A 21,700-nucleotide genomic window follows, 5' to 3' on the forward strand; every position below is an offset into this window, starting at 1 on the left:
CGATGGCCAGGCCGCGCGATATTTCATTATTTTTTCTATATTTTATTTTTCAAACTCTGGCATCTCCTGGAACGACGATGTCAATAAATTGTGCATTTCAGCCCTCGACAACCATAATATCTGGCGTGTTGTGTTCCAAATGTCGATCCGTCTGTATTTGAAAGTCCCACAAGATCTTCACCTTCTCATTTTCGATAACTTTTTCCACTTTATGTTCCCATGACTTTCTGGATAGAGGTAAGTCGTATTTTTTACATAATGACCAGTGGATTAATTTAGCAACTCGGTCGTGTCTTGCTTTGTACTCAGTATGTGAGATTTTGCTGGATTCACATATTAAATGAGAAACAGTTTCGACTTCGTTATTGCAAAGTTGGCAGTTTGGGTTGTCAGTGGATTTTAGTATCTTTGAATTATTATTGTTGTTGTTGTTGTTATTCCCGGTGTTTCCTTTCCCATAGGCTGGATGTCAGCTTCTGCTTAGCTGTTGCTTCAGCTGCCATGAAACGGGGAGGGAGGGCATGGTATTTGGGTGGGGTTACTCGTTGTGCTGGAGGAATGTTCTGGAGATCTTTGGATGGACAGACTACGCATGCGTGGATGTTTCCCGCCTGGGTTAACGGCACCGACATTCCATCTTCGTGATGCCTTTTGAAGTTATCTCACACCTGACACTTGAAGGACTTATGATTGGACTAGGCCTATGATGCCAGGGGGTGTGGAATGGGCTATTCTATATATCAACTGCTTTCACGCCTAATTAATCAGACTTCGCTATGCAACCGCTCTTTAACCATTTTTAATTAGTAAAAGTACATTTGATTTTCCACGTATGGAGTCTCATGGTTTTTCTTTCCTAATTATTAAATGGAGAGGTGCTGACACTGTCATTCTCACAGAGTCTTAGCATTTTTCCGTGTCCCACATCTCTTGTAAAGAAGCCTGGGCAGAATTGGGTTCCTCTCCCCATAGACGTCTCTCGCCAGGACGGAAGTGTTGGTGGATTAACCCTGTGGGCACCCGAGTCTCCCACCCAGCTCCTCTCCTCCTCCTCCTCCTCCTCCTCCTCCTCCTCCTCCTCCTCCTCCTCCTCCTCCTCCTCACCCCCGTCCCTCTGATTAAATCATCTTGAGATAATTCTGCCTGTCATTGAAGCAGATTAACTGGTGACCTTCTCCTTGCAAGGCTGAATTGAAAGGCGGTTTTCTGGCTCCCTTCCTCACTCCTGCGAATGTTGAAGGCTCCGAATGGGGGGGAGAGAGATGGCTTCCCCTCCCAGCATGCGTGGGAACCTTTCAGGGAGAGGGACGCGGCTTAACCTGAAGCTCTGCTCTTGAGCCCATCTGGAGGGCTCAGGAGCCCCCAGGAAAGACCATCACGACAGATTCTGCGTAACAAGAAGGCCTCCCAGTAACTTTGGAGCTCCTTGACCTGTCCCTCTGGTCCCATCCTGCAGCAAACATGAGGTAGGTGCACCTTTCAACACCAACCATGCCTAGAGTAGAGATTATGGACTGAAGGGGCCGTTCTTCGGCATGTAAATCAATATATGTGATCTTGCTTCCTGATCCCTTTCAATTTGGAACCCGTTTGGGCGAAAGTGGTCTCTTTTCATGATGAATGTGTTTATGATGACTAGGATCATGATTTATCACTTATATCTTTGATGTACACGGAGAGCTTAATGCACCGAAGACAAATTCCTTGTGTGTCCAGTCATACGTGGCCAATTAAGAGGTCTATTATTTGGTTCCTTCTTCCAAAGACAGATCCTTCCAATCTAGGGTTCCCCCGGCAATTCCTTGTATTTGTGGTAGCCAATCCTTTAGTCGCTTTAGTCAGGAAGGAGAAGGGTGAGGATCTCTATCTCTCCCCCATTTACCCTTCCCCCTGGATCTCCATTGACACCCCCCCCCCCCGAGTAAAGAGAGTTACTCGTGCGCCGAGCTGTGACTCCTTTAAGTTTGCCTTCTCCTCAGCCCAAAATGGCCGTTCCTTCGTCCATGTTGTCCTTGAGGAATCTCCGAAAACTTCAGCTGGGGCAAAATACACAGCTCACCCGGGGATGGTTTGTGTCAGCTCTGCCCCATCTGAAGCCTCCTGACGCTGTTGGCACCACCATTTTCCAGAATTCTCTCAGCTGCACCTTCTGACAGTTGCCGTCCCTACACAAGGGAGGCAACCCGGCAGGGAAGACCAGACTGGACACTGTCCCAGAGCCTCCCAAAACTCCAGGCCCTCAGTGTGACCTGGTTCCCTGCGTGTAGCCCAAGCAGCCGTATCGTCCCAGCTCCTTTGGGCGGAGTTCATAAAATCGCAATCTCTTATTTCCTTTCCTCAAGAAGTTTTGCTTTGGGGTTTTATTGGGGAGTGGGGGACTTCCTCACCCAAAGGGTTGAGCCCAGGAAAGCTCTCGCCCCAAATAAATCCAAAGGAAGGCAGGGTACAGAAATTAAAAAGGAGCAAAAACTTGCACAGAACTTTGGCTACAATATTGAATTGGATAAATGGGAAAAAAAATTGGGGAACAAACTTAAAAATGACACCATCAGTTGCATACAAGGAAAACCAGTACGAAATGTTTTGCAGATGGCACCTGGCACCAACAAGGTTAGCTAAAATATCAACAAATACCTCCCCAAAATCCTGGAAATGTGAATCAATACATGGAACATGCTACCACTTATGGTGGACCTGTGAGGAGGCTAAAATTGTTTGGAAAAGGATCAAAAAGTGGCTAGAGGTAATAACAGCTGTTGAAACCTGAAGTTTTTTTTTTGTTTGGAATAATGACTGTGAAATATAAAAAAGAAATTCAGTATTGAACATTACATATAATTACGGTGGCAAGGATTGCCTTTGCCCAGAAATGGAAAAAACAAATTAATTCCAAGCCAAGATGAAATAAGAAGAAAGGTGATGGACTGTGCTGAAATGGACAAATTAACAAAAGAAATCCAGGGAAAAGGAGAAACAGAAAACTACCAGATATGGGATAAATGGTATAGGTGGATGGAGGAAAGAAACAAGGATCAGTGAAGGAAGGCAACAAAGCTCAAAAATAGTTGTTAAGGAGAATTAACACACATATATATGTATCCAAGTGGTTTAAACTTACTAGAGATAATCAGCCAATATAACAGACAGAGGAGTAAGATAAGAGGGTTAAGAATAGTGAAATACAAATGAAATATAATAGAAGGGGAAATAAGGTGAGCGATATCGATTGGCAATTGCTATTAGAAAGAACAGGAAGCTCCTGTTCGTATTGTATTGTGTAAATGTGGTGTACGTCTAAGTTTTGTCTATGTGTATTTTACATGTTACATGCAAAAAAAAAGGGCATTTGTGTGTCTGCCTGAGTGCTGGATGACTCCGTCCCTCCATGAAGAGGGATCCTGGCCACTCTTCCTCATTTGGCACGTGCCCAGAGGAAGGGAGAGGAGAATCTCCTGCCTTCACCATCTGTGAACTGCTCTTCCGGCCCGAAATTGGTTTTGCCATCTGCTCTTCACTGTCACTCACTGTCACTGGTTTGAGATGGGCAGCTGGACAAAGGGAGAACACAGCTCAGTAAAATGCAAGGGGAGGTTATATAAAATCCATCTTCCCATCCTCTCACCCGGTGTGACCAAACCCATTTAAGCCCATTATTTCAACCCGTCAACAACTCGATGCAACTTTGAACCCATGCATCCAAGCACAGGCAAACTGTAGCCCCCCCCCCCAAATCATTTAAAACTAGGGAGGGAAACCTCATGTTCTTTCCAGATTATTTTTTAAAGAAGTTTTATTGCAATTTTTTCTTAATTTCCATCATACATATACTTTAGGAACAGAGGGTTAACCAAGTCACATCTTATACATCACGTTTATAACTATAAATGTATTTCAATATATTTTAATCTTGCCACTTTTATCAATATTCATCTCTTTTATATAATGCTTTATCTTTCCCCCTTAATCCATTTAATCTTACATATCATTGCTGAAGATCTTTTTTTTTTTTGGTCTTCCAATTAATTACTATTAATTCATCTTTATCATTTTTAAATCAGTCATTTATCGCCATAACTTTCTATTCCCACTTCAACAGTATTGTTCTCTTTACGTAGTTCTTTATCATTTCTTATTCAATTTTTACACATAGTTAACATCACCGAACACCTGTATTTCACAATTTTTTACAGTTTTTTCCAGTTGTTTACCCTATTTCTTCTTCCCAGAAAATTTATTTATTTATTTATTTATTTATTTATTTGTTTGTTTGTTTGTTTGTTTGTCTTGTATGCCGCCCACTCCCGGAGGACTCCGGGCGGCTCACAAAAGACAAGGGAGGGGGGGAACGAGACAAAGACAACATATTAAAAACAAAACCAACATTCACAATTTCCGTGGAGGTAGATGCTTCTCAGCTCCCCCCAGCCTGCTGGAACAGCCAGGAGTTGGTGGCTTTGCGGAAGGCCAGGAGGGTAGTAAGGATCCGGATCTCAACAGGGAGCTCGTTCCACAAATATCTCACAAATTCCCCTTCCCCAATCATTAACATGTTAAATTCCCAACGTTATTTGAAAATTAACATTATTTTAAAAAACTACATTAACATTAACATTTAAAAAAATAACATTATTTAAAAAAAAAAACTACTTTCAAAATTAATGGTTTTGGACCGCTTAGGATCCAGTCTCTTTCAGCCTGGGGGATCCCTGCTACCCCAGCGAGGTAGGCAGAGATATAAGCAACCTATCGTTACTTTTAAAGTCCCCTGCTTCTCCACTTCTTGCTCTGCAGGTGAGTGGACAGTTATCCGGATTGACAGCCTAATCTGCCTCAGAAGACGAGTATTTAGCACTCTTATTTTAGAATGGTGTTTCTGGGATAAAATTGGGATATCAGACTTGTAGATGCTCCGAGTTTACATGGGTGTATTTGAACGTTGACCTCCAAGTCCATTCCATTCAACTTGAACTTCCTTCTGTATCCTCTACGGCAGTAGGACAATCCTACTTTCTTATTTGGTGCTCTTGATAGTTCAACAGGTCAAGAGCCCGAGGAACCAATAGGTCCCTCAATAGGTTGATGACTGGGAAGTCGGGGGGGGTGGGTGGGAGGAAGGGAGGTGGGGTCTTGGGGGGGAGGGGGGATATATAGTATGTGCTAGATTTTAAAGTAACACGATTGCACTTGTATACTGTTGCTCTTTAATTCCAGTGTAAAAATAGGACAAGCTGAATATATTAATAGATAGTAGAAATACACCGAAGGGAGGAGTAGAGGGATAGAAGAAAGAGGGGTAGTAGGAAGTAGGAAGTAGGAAGGGAGGGAATGTATTGGGAGAGAAGTGTGGTAGAGTGGGAGGGGAAGTAGGGTAGAGGGGAATGATGGAGGGAAGATGGAAAGTTGGAGGGGGGCGAAAGAAAGGGTGTATGGAGGGTCGAAGAGGTACATTGGGTTTCTATTTTGGGGGGTATTATTGACAAGAGGAATGGCAGTGTTTATTGTTTAATGTTATATGGCCCCAGTTCTGTACAGTATATGTGTGACTGTACGAAAATGAAAATGGAAAATAAAACATATTTACAACAAGAAAAAAAAATAGGTTGATGCGCTACTTAATTATTGTACGCAGTGGCTGAGGCCCTATGAATCCGTCAGTGCACAATAGTTGTCGGAATTGGACAAACAAATGTTAGAAACGTCCTAATTACCAGGAAGACTTCGAAACTCTGTGTAAGATGCAAATGTTTGTTGCTATAGTGAAGGTTTCACATCCCTCGGCTCCCATTCGGGGCATTGATAAGAGAGTTGGAACTGAAATTTAAAAACAAAATTCAAATTTATTCTGCCCCATTTTAATGCTTTGTTTACTTAGGTTCCTCATTCACTCATCTCTGGTTTGTTTTATATCCTTCCCCCCTTTCTTTACATCAAACTATATAATCGATGGAACCTGAAATGTTTGAATGGTTTTTAAGTCTGATCTCTTGAGTAAAGAATCGTAAATCTCGATTCAAAACCTGAATGAAAAAGAGAATTAACTTGAACAAATCAATATACCCGCAGATGAAACAATAGTTAGAAAGATACTCGGATGTGCAGAGATGGACAAAATGACCATGGAGTTAAAAGAAAGAGAAGAATCGGATTTCTATAAAATAGGGAATAGAATTTAATAAGAAAGCAGAAGCCAAAACAGGGAATAGAAGTTTATTTTTTCTAAACTAGTATTGAATAAAAATTAACCAAAGTTACTAATTACTATCAAACTTAAAAGTATTGACCACAATGTAAACACAATGGTGATACGAACAATTAATATTATTACAAGTGTTAGTACAACTGTTATTACACGATTACAGAGGTTAAAACCAATAGGAAGGCAACGTAGAATGGAGAACTACAAAGGCTAAGCATGAATGCCAATTCGGAAGGCTGTATAACTATTTTTTTATATTGCTATGTTCTTCTTGTTTTTTCTTTTTATGTTGTTGCATTTCCCCCCTGTTTTTGAAGGTAAAAAGGTTTAATAAAAACTATTTTTGTAAAAAAGAAAGAAAGGAAAAGGAACTTGAATCTCCTATATTCAAACAACCATTTTTCTCTTCCTTGCTACCCAAATCATGGCTTATTCTTCTCTGGAAGACTCCCTCCTTGGCGGAAACACGATGTTTGGGATTAGACCGTTTGGGGGCCTGAAGTAGCCATGGTGCTTCCTAATTGCAGGAGCAATATAGAATTGCAACTCGACAATAACCCCTACATTTACAACGACGTCGAAGGTGAGCCGCTGAAGTATGACGACTCCAGGATCCGCAGGAATTCCATCCCTCCCGCTAAGATCCCCACCGCGAAGTACATGTTGGCTTATCTTCCACGGCCCCCCACGGAAACGGACAGCCATGGGATCTCTTCCCTGAAGGTAGGTGCTCTGAATGAGGTTGCCAGGTGCCTCTAGGCGCCATTCCCTTTAACCGAAGAGTCTACACAGGGTGACTCTTAGATCAGGAATCTCCAACCATGGTGACTTTGTGGACTTCAACTCCCAGAATTCCCCAACCAGCAATGCTTTAAGACTTGCGGACTTTACGACTTGTGGACTTCAATGCATGGCTGGCTGGGGAATTCTGGGAGCTGAAGTCCACGAGTCCTAAAGTTGCCAAGATTGGAGATACCCAATTATATATTTCCCACACTTATGACTGTGTCATAAGCATCCCCAGGGCCATAGGATTTACATTCGGATGCTTAACAGCTGACTCACATTTATGACCATCACAGTGTCCCGGATCCTTTTTTGCAACCTTCTGGCCAGCAAAGTCAATGTGGGGGGGGGGGAAGCCAAATTCACTTAATAACGGTGTTGCTAACTTAGCGACCGCGGAGATTCACTTAACAGCTGTGGCAAAAAAGGTCGTAAAAGGGGGAGAGATTCCACCAATGTCTCGCCTAGCAACAGAAAATCTGGGGCACAGTCATGGTTGTAACTCAAGGAATACCTGTCCTCTGTTTTTTTTTCCTCTCCCCACAGCCTGAAATAATGACACCGTTAGACAAGAGACCCCCACCAGCCACAGCTATGAGTGCAAACCGAAGCACCGTCTCCTGCAACTACCACCCCATACCTTCCAGTTCGCACGTCCCCAACATCAGGTCGGTCCTCCTGCAGAAGAGACTCAGCCTGGTGGAACAAGCCAGCTTCAGTGGGGTTGGGCCTCCCAAGCACCAGCCTCCTTCCTCCAACAGCACAGACAAATTGCCTAAATACTGCTGGCCCTCCAGGACCGACCCCCTGCCCCCTTCCCTCCTGCGGGAGTTCAACGCTCAGCTGTACCCCCCGCACGCGTTCAGCGTGCCCAACATCATCCACTCCTCTCGGAGCAAAACCCTCACCCGCAGCGTCATCTCCATGTCCGCCTCGGAGAAAGGGCAGAGCAAGCTCTGCAAACTCATCGAAGACGACCGGCAGTTCGTCGGGAGGAACAACAATGACCAGAGGCAACGCTACGTCACCAAAGTCGGGAAGTGTAAAGTCAACCTCGGCAACATCCAGGAGAAGAAGAGGTTCCTCTCGGACATTTTCACCACCATCGTGGACCTCAAGTATCGCTGGTTCCTCTTCATGTTCAGCATGTGCTACATCGTCACCTGGGTGCTCTTCGGCGTCATGTATTACATGGACGCCTGGATACGCGACGACATCAACCACATCGGGGACCTCGAGTGGAAGTCCTGCATTGAGAACATCGACAACTTCATCTCCGCCTTGCTCTTCTCGGTGGAAAGTCAACGGACCATCGGCTACGGCTCCCGCATCGTGACCGCCAACTGCTCCGAGGGGGTCCTCTTGCTGATGGCCCAGTCCATCATCGGCTCCATGATCGACGCCCTCATGGTGGGCTGCATGTTTGTCAAGATCTCCAGGCCCAAGAAGCGCGCCCAGACCTTAATCTTCAGCAAGAAGTGCGTGATCTCCAGCCGGGATGGGAAGCTCTGTCTCATGTTCCGCATCGGAGACCTTCGGGACAGCCACATGGTGGACGCAAAGATAAGGGCCAAGCTCATAAAATCCAGGCAAACCAAGGAAGGGGAGTTCATCCCGCTCGACCAATCCGAACTGAACCTGGGCTACGGCACGGGGGAGGACCGTCTCTTCCTGGTGGAGCCCCAGATCATCTGCCACATCATCAACGACGTCAGCCCGTTCTGGGAGATGTCTGCAGAGGCGCTGAAGAGGGAGCAGTTTGAGATCATCATAATCCTGGAAGGCATCGTGGAAGCCACAGGTGAGTGTGTCACACAGCCGCCTCCTGCAGGGAAGACTTCGTAGGCTGCAGCCTCAGGCGCGACGTGGGATTTGGGGCAGCCTATCGTGCCTGTTGCGCTTCTAAAGTTTCAGAGCTGCCTTCATACTGCATGTTACCTCAGGGAACCCAGATGTTGAATAACAGAACAGAGTAACAGAAGAAGGTAGTTGGAAGGGGCCTTGGAGGTCTTCTAGTCCAACCCCTGCTTAGGCAGGAAACCCTACACCACTTCAGATAAATGGCTGTCCAATCTCTTTATTTTTTTTGAAATACATACTTTTTTTATTTTCCATTTTCATAACATACACACAATCACATGTATACTATTACATAGCCAGTATCCTATTGTATTAAGTGGCAATTACATCAATTCCTCTTGTCATCAACACCCCAAAAAATAAAGACTCCTTATTAGCTCTTCTGCTCTCCATACACCTCTTTCTTCTCTCTCCTACCTCCTTTCTTCCCTCCATCATCCTTTTCTACTCTACTTCCCCTTCCTTTCTCTTTCTCCTCTCTCTACATTCCACACCTCCTTATCCTCCTCATCTTCCCCCTTACCCTCTCCTATCCCTCTCTTCCTATCTTTCTTCTCCCTTCTGTTTCCCACTCTTCCTCTCATTGGTGTATTTCTGCTTCTGAGCAAACTCCATTCTATGTTGATGGTATTTATACTTAGAGAGGGCTGAAAGCCCTATGAAGCGGTATGTAAGTCGAACTGCTATTGCTATTGCTATTATGAAATCAAAAAGGGAAGCCCACTAGCGTTAACAATCTGTCAGGCCCCAAGGAAATCCAGAAATCCCGGCAGTTCAAATGCATATAAAGGTTTGTTTGTAAGCTTAAACTCCCTACAAGAATCTGAACTACTAACGTTCAGAGCAGGGGTGAAATCCAGCAGGTTGTGACAGGTTCTGGAGAACCGGTAGCGGAAAGTTTGAATAGTTTGGAGAACCGGCAAGTACCATTTCTGGCTGGCTCCAGAGTAGGGAGGGAATGGAGATTTTGCAGTATCCTTCCCCTGCCATGCCCACTAAGCCACACCCACTAAGCCACACCCACTAAGCCACACCCACTAAGCCACACCCACTAAGCCACGCCCACAGAACCAGTAGTAAAAAAACATTCCCCACTGGTTCAGAGCTAATTGGTGGTAAATAAGAGTCAATGGAATTCAAGGTGGGCTGGATTTAGATCTTTTGTGGGTGCGAAGGGATGCCAGACTGGTAACACATTTGTCTCCTCCTCCCCTCGGCTTCCTACACCACGAATGTTAAATTCGTTCTATACCTCCCAGCTTCGCTTTGCCTTTTCACATTTCCTCTTCTTTTAGGAATGACCTGTCAAGCCAGGACGTCGTACATCGAGAACGAAATCCTCTGGGGCCACCGTTTCGAGCCCTGCATGACTCTGGAGAAAGGTGCCTTCCACGTAGACTACGCCAAATTCGAGAGGACCTTTGAGGTGCAGACACCGCGGCTGAGCGCGCGCGAGATCTTCGACCTGAAGGAGATGGAGAACCAGGAGCAATCGACGCTGAACTTCTACTGGGACCACCTGGCCCAGCCTTGCTGTTCTGTGGAGCCCAACCACCAGGCCCAACGAGGGGGCTGCCCCAACGAGGAGAGCCTCTCCAACTTCACGGAGCAGAGGAACAATGAGTACCGCAACCAGAGTACCAGACTCTGAGCGTTTCCAACCAGCTCTCGGAGGAGTCTGTGAAACCACACGGGGGAGGAAAAGAAAGAGCTGCGCGCATCGCGGCCTTGTAGCGCGGCCGTGTTTGCAATCCACGGCGGAATCAAATGGGAAAGCAGAGCATCGCCTTTTCTTGGGGGGCACCATTCGGGATCTGGATGCAAAACTCGCGACTAAACTGGTCGTGACTTTGGATTAGCTCTCGCATCACTGTCCTCTTCCCGCTCGGAGTTGGAGCCACGCCAGAGTCCACGTTGCACTCCCAAGGGATGGACTAGGAATTCTGGTTTCTGCAAGCAGAGTTTGCACATGTGGAACTAGTTGCACTTTTATTTTTAAAAGGTTGAGCTACTTTTTGCAGGCAAGGCTGTCCTTGTCCCACGTTGTGGAACTCGTCCACGGTTTATTTAAAACGTCTTTCTTTGTTTTGCCACCGGGAAAAACAGGGCTTAACTGGCCCCTGTGTTCTGCAGCCCACTCGGTCCCCCTCCTCCTCTTTGCTGTGCCCCACACATGGCACGTACCTGGCGCTGCAGCATGGCAAGCCACTGGCCTGGCCACAGGAATGAATGTCTCTCATCTTTTATGGTGCCATAGGGACTCTCACGGTGGGTGTTGCCCCCCAACCCCCTTCCTCCACCGGCTCACCTGGGCCTCGGCTACCTTTGTCTTGTTTATTTATTATTTGCCGAACTGATGCCTTTAGTTCCCGAACTCTCCTCCTGTCCTTGTTTGCAGGGTCCGTGTGATTGTTCTAAGCGAGCTTTGCTTTTGTCCACAAGGCTATCTGGAACGGGAGAGGAACCCCTCCAAACCCCACCACCCCCCCGGGAAGCAATAAACAGCACTTTGGAGCCACAGAGTGTGTCCCTTGTGTTACGTCTCTTAGTCAATTGCTACTCATTGAGGCAGGTTTTTACTGGGTCTCCCTGCCTGCAGTGTTCCGTGGCTCCATAGCTCAGTGATGAGCATCCTGAGATATTTGGAGAAATTGCCTTGGCCAACGGAGTAAAGCAGAGCAGAACAGAACAGAATAGAATTCTTTATTGGCCAAGTGTGATTGGATACACAAGGAATTTGTCTTTGGTTCATACAGAGTAGAGTAGAGTAGAGTAGAGTAGAGTAGAGTAGAGTAGAGTAGAGTAGAGTAGAGTAGAGTAGAACAGAATTCTTTATTGGCCAAGTATGATTGGATACACAAGGAATTTGTCTTTGGTGCATATATAATAGAGTAGAGTAGAGTAGAGTAGAGTAGAATAGAATAGAATAGAATAGAATAGAACAGAACAGAACAACACAATTCTTTATTGGCCAAGTGTGATTGGACACACAAGGAATTTGTCTTTGGTTCATACAGAGTAGAGATAGAGTAGAGTAGAGTAGAGTAGAGTAGAGTAGAGTAGAGTAGAGTAGAGTAGAGTAGAGTAGAGTAGAGTAGAGTAGAGTAGAGTAGAGTAGAATAGAATAGAATTCTTTATTGGCCAAATGTGATTGGACACACAAGGAATTTGTGTTTGGTTCATACAGAGTAGAGTAGAGTAGAGTAGAGTAGAGTAGAGTAGAGTAGAGTAGAGTAGAGTAGAGTAGAGTAGAGTAGAGTAGAGTAGAACAGAATTCTTTATTGGCCAAGTATGATTGGATACACAAGGAATTTGTCTTTGGTGCATATATAATAATAGAGTAGAGTAGAGTAGAGTAGAGTAGAATAGAATAGAATAGAATAGAATAGAATAGAACAGAACAGAACAACACAATTCTTTATTGGCCAAGTGTGATTGGACACACAAGGAATTTGTCTTTGTTCATACAGAGTAGAGTAGAGTAGAGTAGAGTAGAGTAGAGTAGAGTAGAGTAGAGTAGAGTAGAGTAGAGTAGAGTAGAGTAGAGTAGAGTAGGTAGAGTAGAGTAGAGTAGAGTAGAGTAGAATAGAATAGAATTCTTTATTGGCCAAATGTGATTGGAACACACAAGGAATTTGTGTTTGGTTCATACAGAGTAGAGTAGAGTAGAGTAGAGTAGAGTAGAGTAGAGTAGAGTAGAGTAGAGTAGAGTAGAGTAGAGTAGAGTAGAGTAGAGTAGAGTAGAGTAGAGTAGAGTAGAGTAGAGTAGAGTAGAATAGAATAGAATAGAATTCTTTATTGGCCAAATGTGATTGGACACACAAGGAATTTGTCTTTGGTGCAGAGACTCTCAGTGTACATAAAAATACATTCATCAAGAATCATAAGATACAACACTTAGTGATAGTTATAGGTTACTAAAAAAGCAATCAAACCATACTAGGAAACAAATAAAACAATATAAATCGTAGAGATACAAGCAACATGGTTATAGTCATAAGTGGGAGGAGATAGGTAATAGGAAGGATGAGAATAATAATAATAATAATGCGGCCTTGGTGAATAGTTGGACAGTGGGGAGGGGATTATTTGTTTAGGAGAAAGATGGCATTCAGGGGAGGGGGAAACTCTCCTTGTGTCTAGTGTTCTGGTGTGCAGAGCCTATAACGTCATTTTGAGGGTAGGAGTTGAAACGATTTATGTCCAGAGTGTGAGGGGTTAGGGCACAGGTAACCCCCGACTCACAACAGTTCATTTATAAACTTGCAACCGCATTTTTAAAAAAGCGACTTATGACCGTTTTTCACACTTACGGCTGTTGCAGCGCCCCCCCCCCCCCCCCGTGATCAAAATTCAGACGCTTGGCAACTGACTCACATTTATGACCGTTGAGGCGGCGAGGGCCACACAATCCCTTTTTGTGACTTTCAAACAAGCCAAGTCGTTGGAGAAAACAGATTCACTTAACAACCGGGTGACTGAACAATGGCGGCGAAGAAAGACGTAAAATGGGGCAAAAGTCACTTAGCGGATGTCTTGCTTAATAGCAGAAACCTCAGGCTCAGTTGTGGTCCTAAGTCAAGGGGAACACAACCGATACCGGCTTAATGAAGCCAACATGTGTGTGATCTTGTTTGGGCAAATTAATCGTGCGATGTGATCTAAGGCAGTGTTTCTCAACCTTGGCAACTTGAAGATGTCTGGACTTCAACTCCCAGAATTCCCCAGCCAGCATTTGCTGGCTGGGGAATTCTGGGAGTTGAAGTCCAGTCATCTTCAAGTTGCCAAGGTTGAGAAACACTGATCTAAGGAATTCTTTGTTAATCCCTCTGGCTTTATTGATTGCGATCAGGCAAGATCTTGTTTAAGCACAAACACACACACACACACACACACACACACACACATCCCTTTCACCTTCACCAAGCTGTGTGCCAAGTGATTGATCAGGAAACTTGAGAGGCGTGGAGAAGATGGGTGATAGCCCAGAGATTGGGTGTAGAGCAAGGACCCCCAAACTTGACAACTTGTGGACTTCAACTCCAGAATTGGGTGTTTTTTCAAGAGGCAACTGGACTTCCGTTGCTTTTCCTTGAAGATGTTTCACTTCTCATCCAAGAAGCTTCTTCAGTTCTGACTTTCAGAACCGAAGAAGTTTCTTGGATGAGAAGTGAAATGTTTTCAAGGTAAAACAAGGGAAGCCCAGTTGCCTTTTGAAAAGGCCCTTCTGTGGGACAGGGGTATCTCCAATCTTGGCAACTTTTAAGACTCGTGGACTTCAACTCCCAGAATTCCCCAGCCAGCCATGTACATGGCTGGCTGGGGAATTCTGGGAGTTGAAGTCCACGAGTCTTAAAAGTTGCCAAGTTTGAAGACCTCTGGTGTGGAAGGAGAGTTTCCCAGCCAAATCCCTTGTCCGCCTTTTTCCTTTTTTATAAGAAGCCATCGCCCTTCCCTTCATCTGTGCCTCATGGCTCTCTTTTCTTGGCCGAGAATCGCTGCTGCTCAGGGCAGAGGCTCCCCCAGCGTCTCTCCCGGGTCCAGCTGGGTCAATCACCGCTCCTCGTGTTTCTCAGCTTCCTTGGCTCAAGAGTTTTTCTCAGGCCATTTGACTTCTGGCCTGAAGCCAAGAGATGCTCCGGTCCGGCAAAGGATCTGATGATCAGAAACTGTTGCAAAATGCATCCCTGAAACCGTCACTGAATTAAGCGCATTAAGAGCAATCGGGGTTTTTTAAGTCTCTCTTTTTTTTTAAGTGCAACGAGTAGGAGTCGGGCTCTTTTCCAGTGGGGCCCATTTTAATTCCACTCTCCCAATAACCCCCCCCCCCAAGGCTTTCGGGGTTGGGGGGCTGCACGCAGGACGACTGATCCGGCTACCCTGGGCATCTCCAGAGCTGCTGGACTGCAAAAACCATAATTCCCAATGCTGCCAAGGCTGTCCTGCAGCATGAGGAAGGGGGCGTCTGCACCTGCAGGTGTCTGTGCATGGGCATCTGCTGCACGTGTCTCTGTGGTCTATGCACACATTACGTGCCGGTGTATAGACGCGCATGATAAGGGCACCAGCGTGCGTAACCTCCCTATGGGCGGGGCCCCAGAAGCAGGCCTTCTCTATCCCAGCGTGGCTCTATGGTTACGGGGGAGGAGGGCGGAGAGAGAAATGGCCGGCGCAAAGCATGCCGGGAACGGTAGTCGGCGGCGCTGGGCGGGAGAGGCAAGGCGCCTTCCCGTCAGGCCCCGCGCGGCGCGACCGGCGGCGGCGGCGCGGAATGGCGGCGCGCGGCTCCTCGCTAGTGGAGGCCGTGCTGGCCTGCTCGGGGCTCCCGGAGAAGGAGGGCTTGAGCGGCCGTGTCAACCGCCTCTCCCGCCGGGCCGAGGAGCTCAAGGTGCGCGGGGGGAGGTTGGGGGGGGTGTCGCAGCGCCCAGAAGGGGGAGGGGCTTGCCTGGGCCACGCTCCTTCGGCGAGGGGAGGGGGCTGGAGGAAGCGAGGCGGGGGGCGCCGCCGGCCCTCTGAGCGTGTGCAGAGTTGAGGCGAGAGTGGCGTGTATGGGGTGACACGTGGCTCCCTCCCCCCACCCAGTATTGGGCTTCCCCGAAAGCAACAGGGGATTGGCAACAGAAAGAGTGGGAGGGGCAAAAGAAAGGGGAGGAGCAAAAGAAAGAGTGGGAGGGGCAAAAGAAAGGGGGAGGGGCAAAAGAAGACTGGAACAACAGAAAGAGTGGGAGGGGCAAAAGAAAGGGGAGGAGCAAAAGAAAGAGTGGGAGGGGCAAAAGAAATGGGAGGAGCAAAAGAAAGAGTGGGAGGGGCAAAAGAAAGGGGGAGGGGCAAAAGAAGACTGGAACAACAGAAAGAGTGGGGAGGGGCAAAAGAAAGGGGAGGAGCAGCAGAAAGAGTGGGAGGGGCAAAAGAAAGAGTGGGAGGGGCAAAAGAAAGGCAGAAAAGCAGCAGAAAGGAAGGAGCAACAGAAAAGGGTGGGGCAAAAAAGGGGAAGAGATACAAAGAGGAGGAGGAGGAGACATCCCCCCACCCTCCCCCGAGGCAGGTCAGCTGTGACCAAACGCCCCCCCCCCTTGCCTTTCAGGCCCTAAAGGCTCCTCTTTGGGTTCCCCTTTGGCCGAAGGGCCCCAATAAAGGAAAGGATTTGAGCCTGTTAGCTGAGGGGTTTCCTTGCAGGCGTCTCATGGCCCATCTAGGGAACTTCATCAGTGCTGGAAGGGAGGGGAGGTTGCAGGGAGGAGGAGGATGAGAAAGAGGAGGAGTTAGATGACTGTGGGGTCCTTATTGCTCTGTGAGCTGGGTGGTTTTAGAATAGAATAACGGGAGTTGGAAGGGACCTTGGAGGTCTTCTAGTCCAACCCCCTGCCTAGACAGGAAACCCTACACCACTTCAGACAAAGGCTATCCAACATCTTCTTAAAGACTTCCAGTGTTGGGGCATTCACAACTTCTGGAGGCAAGTTGTTCCACTGGTTAATTGTTCTCACTGTCAGGAAATTCCTCCTGGTTGGTTCTCTTAAGTTGTTTTCTTGCAGGTGTATCATGACCCAAGTAGGGAACAACTTCAGTGCTAGTGTGGAGGGGGGGGGTTGTGGAAAGAAGGAGGAGAAGGACTGTGGGGTCCTTGGTGCTCTCTGAGCCTTTGCAGACATCTCATTACCCAGACTAGGTATCTTCGGTGCTAGAAGGGAGTGTGGGGTTTTTGGAGAGGAGGAAGACGACTGTGGCGTCTTTGATGCTCTCCGAGCTTGATTGTTTTCTTCCAGACATTTCATGACCCAAGTAGGTAACATCATCACTCCTAGGAAGGAGTGGAGTTTGCTCTAAGTTTATATTCTAATAGTTTGCCCTGTCAGTGATAGTTGGGCGGGGGGGGGGGGTCTTAGAGCTCCTTTGCTTGGATTATTTACTGTTGACTTAATTGGGGTTTTGGGTTAGTCTGATGTTAATCTTGGTGTCCCCTTCTGCCCCTTCCAGGAGGAAGTTTGCAGCATGATCAACCAAAGGTACATGGAGTTCCTGCCCAGCGTGCAGAGCGCCAAGGACCTGGAGTGCCAAGTGGAGGAGCTTTCAACCAACATGGATCAGCTGAGATCCAGGATCGAGAACGAGGTGAGGACTGTGGAGGGACCTATCTTGGTCCCATAGAAAGCGTGTGTGTGTGTGTGTGTGTGTGTGCCTGGCCATGCGTTGTATTCACAGTTACTGAGAAAGGTGTTTTTTAACCCCGGCTGCTGCGTTTGATTTTTTCCTGCCGTTTATATTTTTTCTAAATACAGGTTCGCCCTTATTTTGAGGTGGGCAGCCGTATTAAATCGAATGAATGAATGAATGAATGAATGAATGAATGACAAGGTTATGAAAGTGTTCTCTTCTTCCCTCCTTCTAGCCTTTCTGGTTTTTTAAAAAAAGTTTTTTATTGAGCACAAATTAAAACATGGTAACTTTCCTGGCAAAGTCTTTGCCATACATACTAAGACAGGAGTGTCCAATCTTAGCAACTTTTAAGACTTGTGGACTTCAACTCCCAGAATTCCCCAGCTAGCTGGCTGGGGAATTCTGGGAGTTGAAGTCCACAAGTCTTAAAAGTTGCCAAGATTGGACACCTCTGTACTAAGATATAAAGTTATACATTATAACCACCGTGCTTATTTACAATTGGTCTATTCAGCGTTTACCAATCTAAAAATATTGTATTTCCAACCAAGCTTTGATTTTATCTTATTTTCACTCTTACAGTTTCATACATAATTCTAGTCTCCATTCTATAAATCTTAGTCGTTGCTTATTTGAGTCTTTCCTTTTTTTGTTCCAACCATCGATAAAATTGATCCCAGATCTTATAATATTCCCTCTTAGCCTTCCTGACTGTCAATGTTGATTCTGACTCTGTGGGTGTGGCCTCCTTTGTGGGAGTGGCTTGCCGGTCATGTGTTTTCTTTCTTACTTTCTTTCTCTCTCTCTCTCTTTTTCTCTCTCTCTTTCTCTTCCTTCCTTCCTTTTGTCTCTCTGTCCCCTTTTCCTTTTTTTCTTTTTTCTTTCATCTCTCACTTTTTCTTTCTTTTTTCTTTCTTCTTTCTTTCTTTCTTTCTTTCTTTCTTTCTTTCTTTCTTTCTTTCTCTTTCTCCTCTGTGTGAGTCTGTCTGTGTGTGTGTCAGTGGTGGGTTTCAAAAAATTTTGGAACCTCTTCTGTTGTAATATAGCTCCTTGTCTAGGTGTGGGTCACCCATGGTCCAGTTCATACCAGGGCATGCAGAGCCACGCTGAACCACACAGGAGAAAACAAACTCCTAAAACTCCATAACATCCTGATAGTTCATAACATAACATCCTGAGATGTGCCCTACCAATGACGCCCAGGATTGTAGGTGTGGCCTGCTTTCTGGTGGAATCTAACCGGTTCGGTAGATTTGACGAACCGGTTCTACCGAACTGGTGCAAACTGGTAGGAGCTCACCTCTGGTGCCTCCTTAAAGACAAGCGGAAACCTCTCCTTGCCTACTAAGAGAGGTTCTTTTTTTTTTGCAAACCAAAGAGATGAAATCTGGTGTTTCCTCAGGTCCAGCAGGATCTCAACGTGGCCATGACAGACTTTGCTGACCTGAAGCAGCAGCTGGAGAGGGAGATGCTGGTCCTGAGTGTGCTGAAGCAGCTCCAGGAGGTAGGACAGAGGGAGAAGATCAGTCCCTCTTCCCGTTTTGGTCATCTTGACTTGAGGCTGGCTCTTAAGTTACTGGCGTTCCCCTTTTCTGCTTCCTTTGCCTTCAGTTTGACTCCGCTCTCAAACAGTTCGGTACCTTGCTGCCTCTGAAGAAGTACACGTCAGCTGCTGGCCACCTAAACAAGGTAGTTCCTGGGCATGGACGGGCAACTCTTTCTGTCCCTCTTGGGTGTCAGCCCTGAAGTAGACCTGGCTGAGGCCATCTTGGTAGCTCCAGGGTTGCCACAAAGCAGAAGAGGGGGCCAGGGAGGGGGGAATAGTGAGCTGGGCTTTTGTAGTCAAAACAGAAAGTTTTTCCTGTGGGGAAGCAAGGTCATTCCATCAGGTGGCTGGGAGGAGGAGAGAAGCAACCGGCCAGCAACACTATTGGACAATGGGACCAATGACCTGGGGGTGGGAAGGGGGAACTGTCACTTTTTAATTACCAAATTTTTCAGAGTATAAGACGCACCTTCCCCCCCCCCCCCCAATAAAAGAGAGTGAAAATCTGAATGCGTCTTATACACTGAATAAATTTTTGGCCTACCAAAACTCCACCCTCTTTGTAAAAATGGACACGCAGAGGGGTTTGGGAGGCCTGCAAAGTGTTCCTGGGGGCTGGGGAGGGGAAAAATGAGTGGAAAATGGGCCATTTTACCCCCACCCACCCCCCGTCCCCAAGAGCACTCTACAAGTCTCCCAAAGCATATGCATGCCCTTTTTTTTGCAAAGTATGGGCCAGTTTTTGCAAAAAACAGGATGTTTTTTGCTCATTTTTGCCCCCCCCCCCCCCGCCCCCAGGACCACTTTGCAGGCCTCTTAAACTCTCTGCATGCCCCTTATATCACGGAAAACGAGGCATGCAGAGGGTTTGGGAAGCCTGCAGAGTGCAAAAATTTTTTTAAAAAAAGTTTTACCTCTTCAAAATCTTATACTCCGGTGCGTCTTATAGTCCGAAAACTACGGTAGGTGAAACCGGCCGGGTTCAGAATCGATTTGCACCAGTTGTGCCAGTATGATGTGTATCCAATAAATTGTTCTTTGAGGAATCTACCAGCCTCGAAGAGTCCTGCTTTCGAGGGCGCATCCCTTGGAGCGCTGACATCGGTGGCTGAAAGCGGAACGGCTCTTGGCAGGCTGTGTGTGTGTGACTCCGCCACCTTTCCCCCCCCCGTCCCTGCCAGGCCCGGAGGAGCTGAAAACCATGGAGTCCCGTCGTGGCTTTGAGCTGAAGATCCTGAAGGCGCTCGGTCAGGAGCTCACCATACAGACCCAGAACATCCTGTGTCTCTTGGACGAGGAGTGGCAGCGGATGGTGGTGTGGAAGCTTCCCCAGTCGCAAGGTGCGGGGGCTGGGTGCTTGGGCCTGCTCTGCGGCCGCCTGCTGAGGGCTCAAGGGGCTGCCCGGGGAATCCTGGGAGTTGAAGTCCACGAGTCTTAAAAGCAGCCAAGGTTGGGGGCCCTTGTCTAGATCAGGGGTCTCCAACCTTGGCAAGTTAAGCTGAGCTGGCTGAGGAATTCTAGGAGTTGAAGTCCACAAGTCTTAAACTTGCCAAGGTTGGAGACCCCTGGTCTAGATGATTTCCCTTGAGTCATTTCCATCCCTGTCGCTAAGCAACTCTGATTTGAGACTTCCTTTTTCTGGGTTGCCTAAAGACTATTAGCAATAGCAGTTAGACTTATCTACCGCTTCATAGGGCTCTCAGCCCTCTCTAAGCGGTTTACAGAGTCAGCATATTGCCCCCACAGTCTGGGTCCTCATTTCACCCACCTTGGAAGGATGGAAGGCTGAGTCAACCTTGAGCCGGTGAGATTTGAACAGCTGAACTGCAGATAACAGTCAGCTGAAGTGGCTGCAGTACAGCACTCTAGCAATAGCAGTTAGACTTATATACCGCTTCATAGGGCTTTCAGCCCTCTTTAAGTGGTTTACAGAGTCAGCATATCGCCCCCAACAACAATCCGGGTCCTCATTTCACCCACCTCGGAAGGATGGAAGGCTGAGTCAAACCCTGAGCCGGTGAGATTTGAACAGCTGAACTGCAGTCAGCTGAAGTAGCCTGCAGTGCTGCACTCTAACCACTGCGCCATCTTGGCTTCTGGGGGTGGGGATGTAATTTTATCCTATTTTGTTCCAAACTCATTTTGAATTGTATATTTATTCCAATTTCATAGTTCCTGTTGGATTTTAGTAATCCAATTTTAGAATTCTGCACTTTGACGTGGCCCATGGCTGTGGTGAAATCAAATTTTTTTTTTTTTTGGCCACTGGTTCTGTGGGCGTGGCTTGGTGAGGGTTCATGTGACTGGGTGGGTGTGGCCAGCTTTTTTCCACTTTTAAAAAAATAGCTTTTATTAAACATTTTTACCTTTAAAACAGAAAGAAAAACAAAAAAAAAAGAAAGAAAGAAAAAACAAGACAAACAATAGCAATATAAAGTAATTATATACAGCCTTCTGTATCGGCATTCATGCTTAGCCTTTGTAGTTCTCCTTCTACGTCGCCTTCCTATCGGTTTAACTTCTCTAATGGCGTAATAACAGTTGTACTAACACTTGTAATAATATTAATTGTTCATATCACCATTGTGTTTACATTGTGGTCAATACTTTAAGTTTGATAGTAATTAGTAACTTTGGTTAATTTTTATTCAATACTATTTTAGGGGGAAAAAACCAGAAACAAAGACTTCTATTTCCTGTTTCTATTTCCGGTTGGGGAGGGGATAGGCAGGAAATTAATGCTTTAAAAAGCGGCCGCGGGGGGGGGGGAAGCTTCCAACAATTGTGCGGCTCATAGTTGAGCCACGCGATTCATTGGAAGCTTTTTTTTTACTCCGGGTTCGCAGAACCAACGACAGTCATCCCTACTGGTTAGGCCAAACCGGGAGGGTTTCCCCCATGGGCTAATCAATAAAGTAAAGCAACAAATGAGCCAAGGTGGCGCAGTGGTTAAATGCAGCACTGCAGGCTACTGCTAGATCAGCAGGTCAGCGGTTCAAATCTCACCGCTCAGGGTTGACTCAGCCTTCCATCCTTCCGAGGTGGGTAAAATGAGGACCCAGATTGTTGGGGGCGATATGCTGACTCTCTGTAAACCGCTTAGAGAGGCCTGAAAGGCCTATGAAGCGTATATAAGTCTACTGCTATTGCTATAT

General features: G+C 46.5%; 2 protein-coding genes across 3 annotated transcripts in view; both read left to right on the plus strand.

Annotated features, from left to right (window-relative positions):
• Window positions 1–1,177: 1,177 nt before the first annotated feature.
• Window positions 1,178–11,334, plus strand: LOC106548149 (G protein-activated inward rectifier potassium channel 4-like). Its single transcript, XM_087706493.1, has 4 exons — window positions 1,178–1,466; window positions 6,643–6,919; window positions 7,529–8,783; window positions 10,138–11,334. The coding sequence occupies exons 2-4, from the start codon at window positions 6,704–6,706 to the stop codon at window positions 10,491–10,493; spliced, it is 1,827 nt and encodes a 608-aa protein (XP_087562619.1). The 5' UTR covers window positions 1,178–1,466; window positions 6,643–6,703; the 3' UTR covers window positions 10,494–11,334.
• Window positions 11,335–15,086: 3,752 nt separating this feature from the next.
• The window catches only part of ZW10 (zw10 kinetochore protein), a 16,469-nt gene continuing 9,855 nt past the window's right edge, over window positions 15,087–21,700 (plus strand). The window contains exons 1-6 of one of the 2 annotated variants that reach the window (XM_087706491.1): window positions 15,087–15,230; window positions 16,820–16,954; window positions 18,402–18,503; window positions 18,611–18,688; window positions 19,600–19,608; window positions 19,735–19,885. In XM_087706491.1, the coding sequence (XP_087562617.1) occupies window positions 15,114–15,230; window positions 16,820–16,954; window positions 18,402–18,503; window positions 18,611–18,688; window positions 19,600–19,608; window positions 19,735–19,885 (592 nt within the window). In that variant the 5' untranslated portion in view covers window positions 15,087–15,113. Of the gene's footprint in view, window positions 15,231–16,819; window positions 16,955–18,401; window positions 18,504–18,610; window positions 18,689–19,599; window positions 19,609–19,726; window positions 19,886–21,700 lie in introns of those variants that run through there. The other variant, XM_087706490.1, reaches the window with a different exon arrangement.

The sequence above is a fragment of the Thamnophis sirtalis genome, unplaced genomic scaffold (genome assembly GCF_051295495.1).
Source record: "Thamnophis sirtalis isolate CommonGarterSnake01/CBP01778 unplaced genomic scaffold, rThaSir2_p1.2 scaffold_2, whole genome shotgun sequence".
NCBI lineage: Eukaryota > Metazoa > Chordata > Lepidosauria > Squamata > Natricidae > Thamnophis > Thamnophis sirtalis.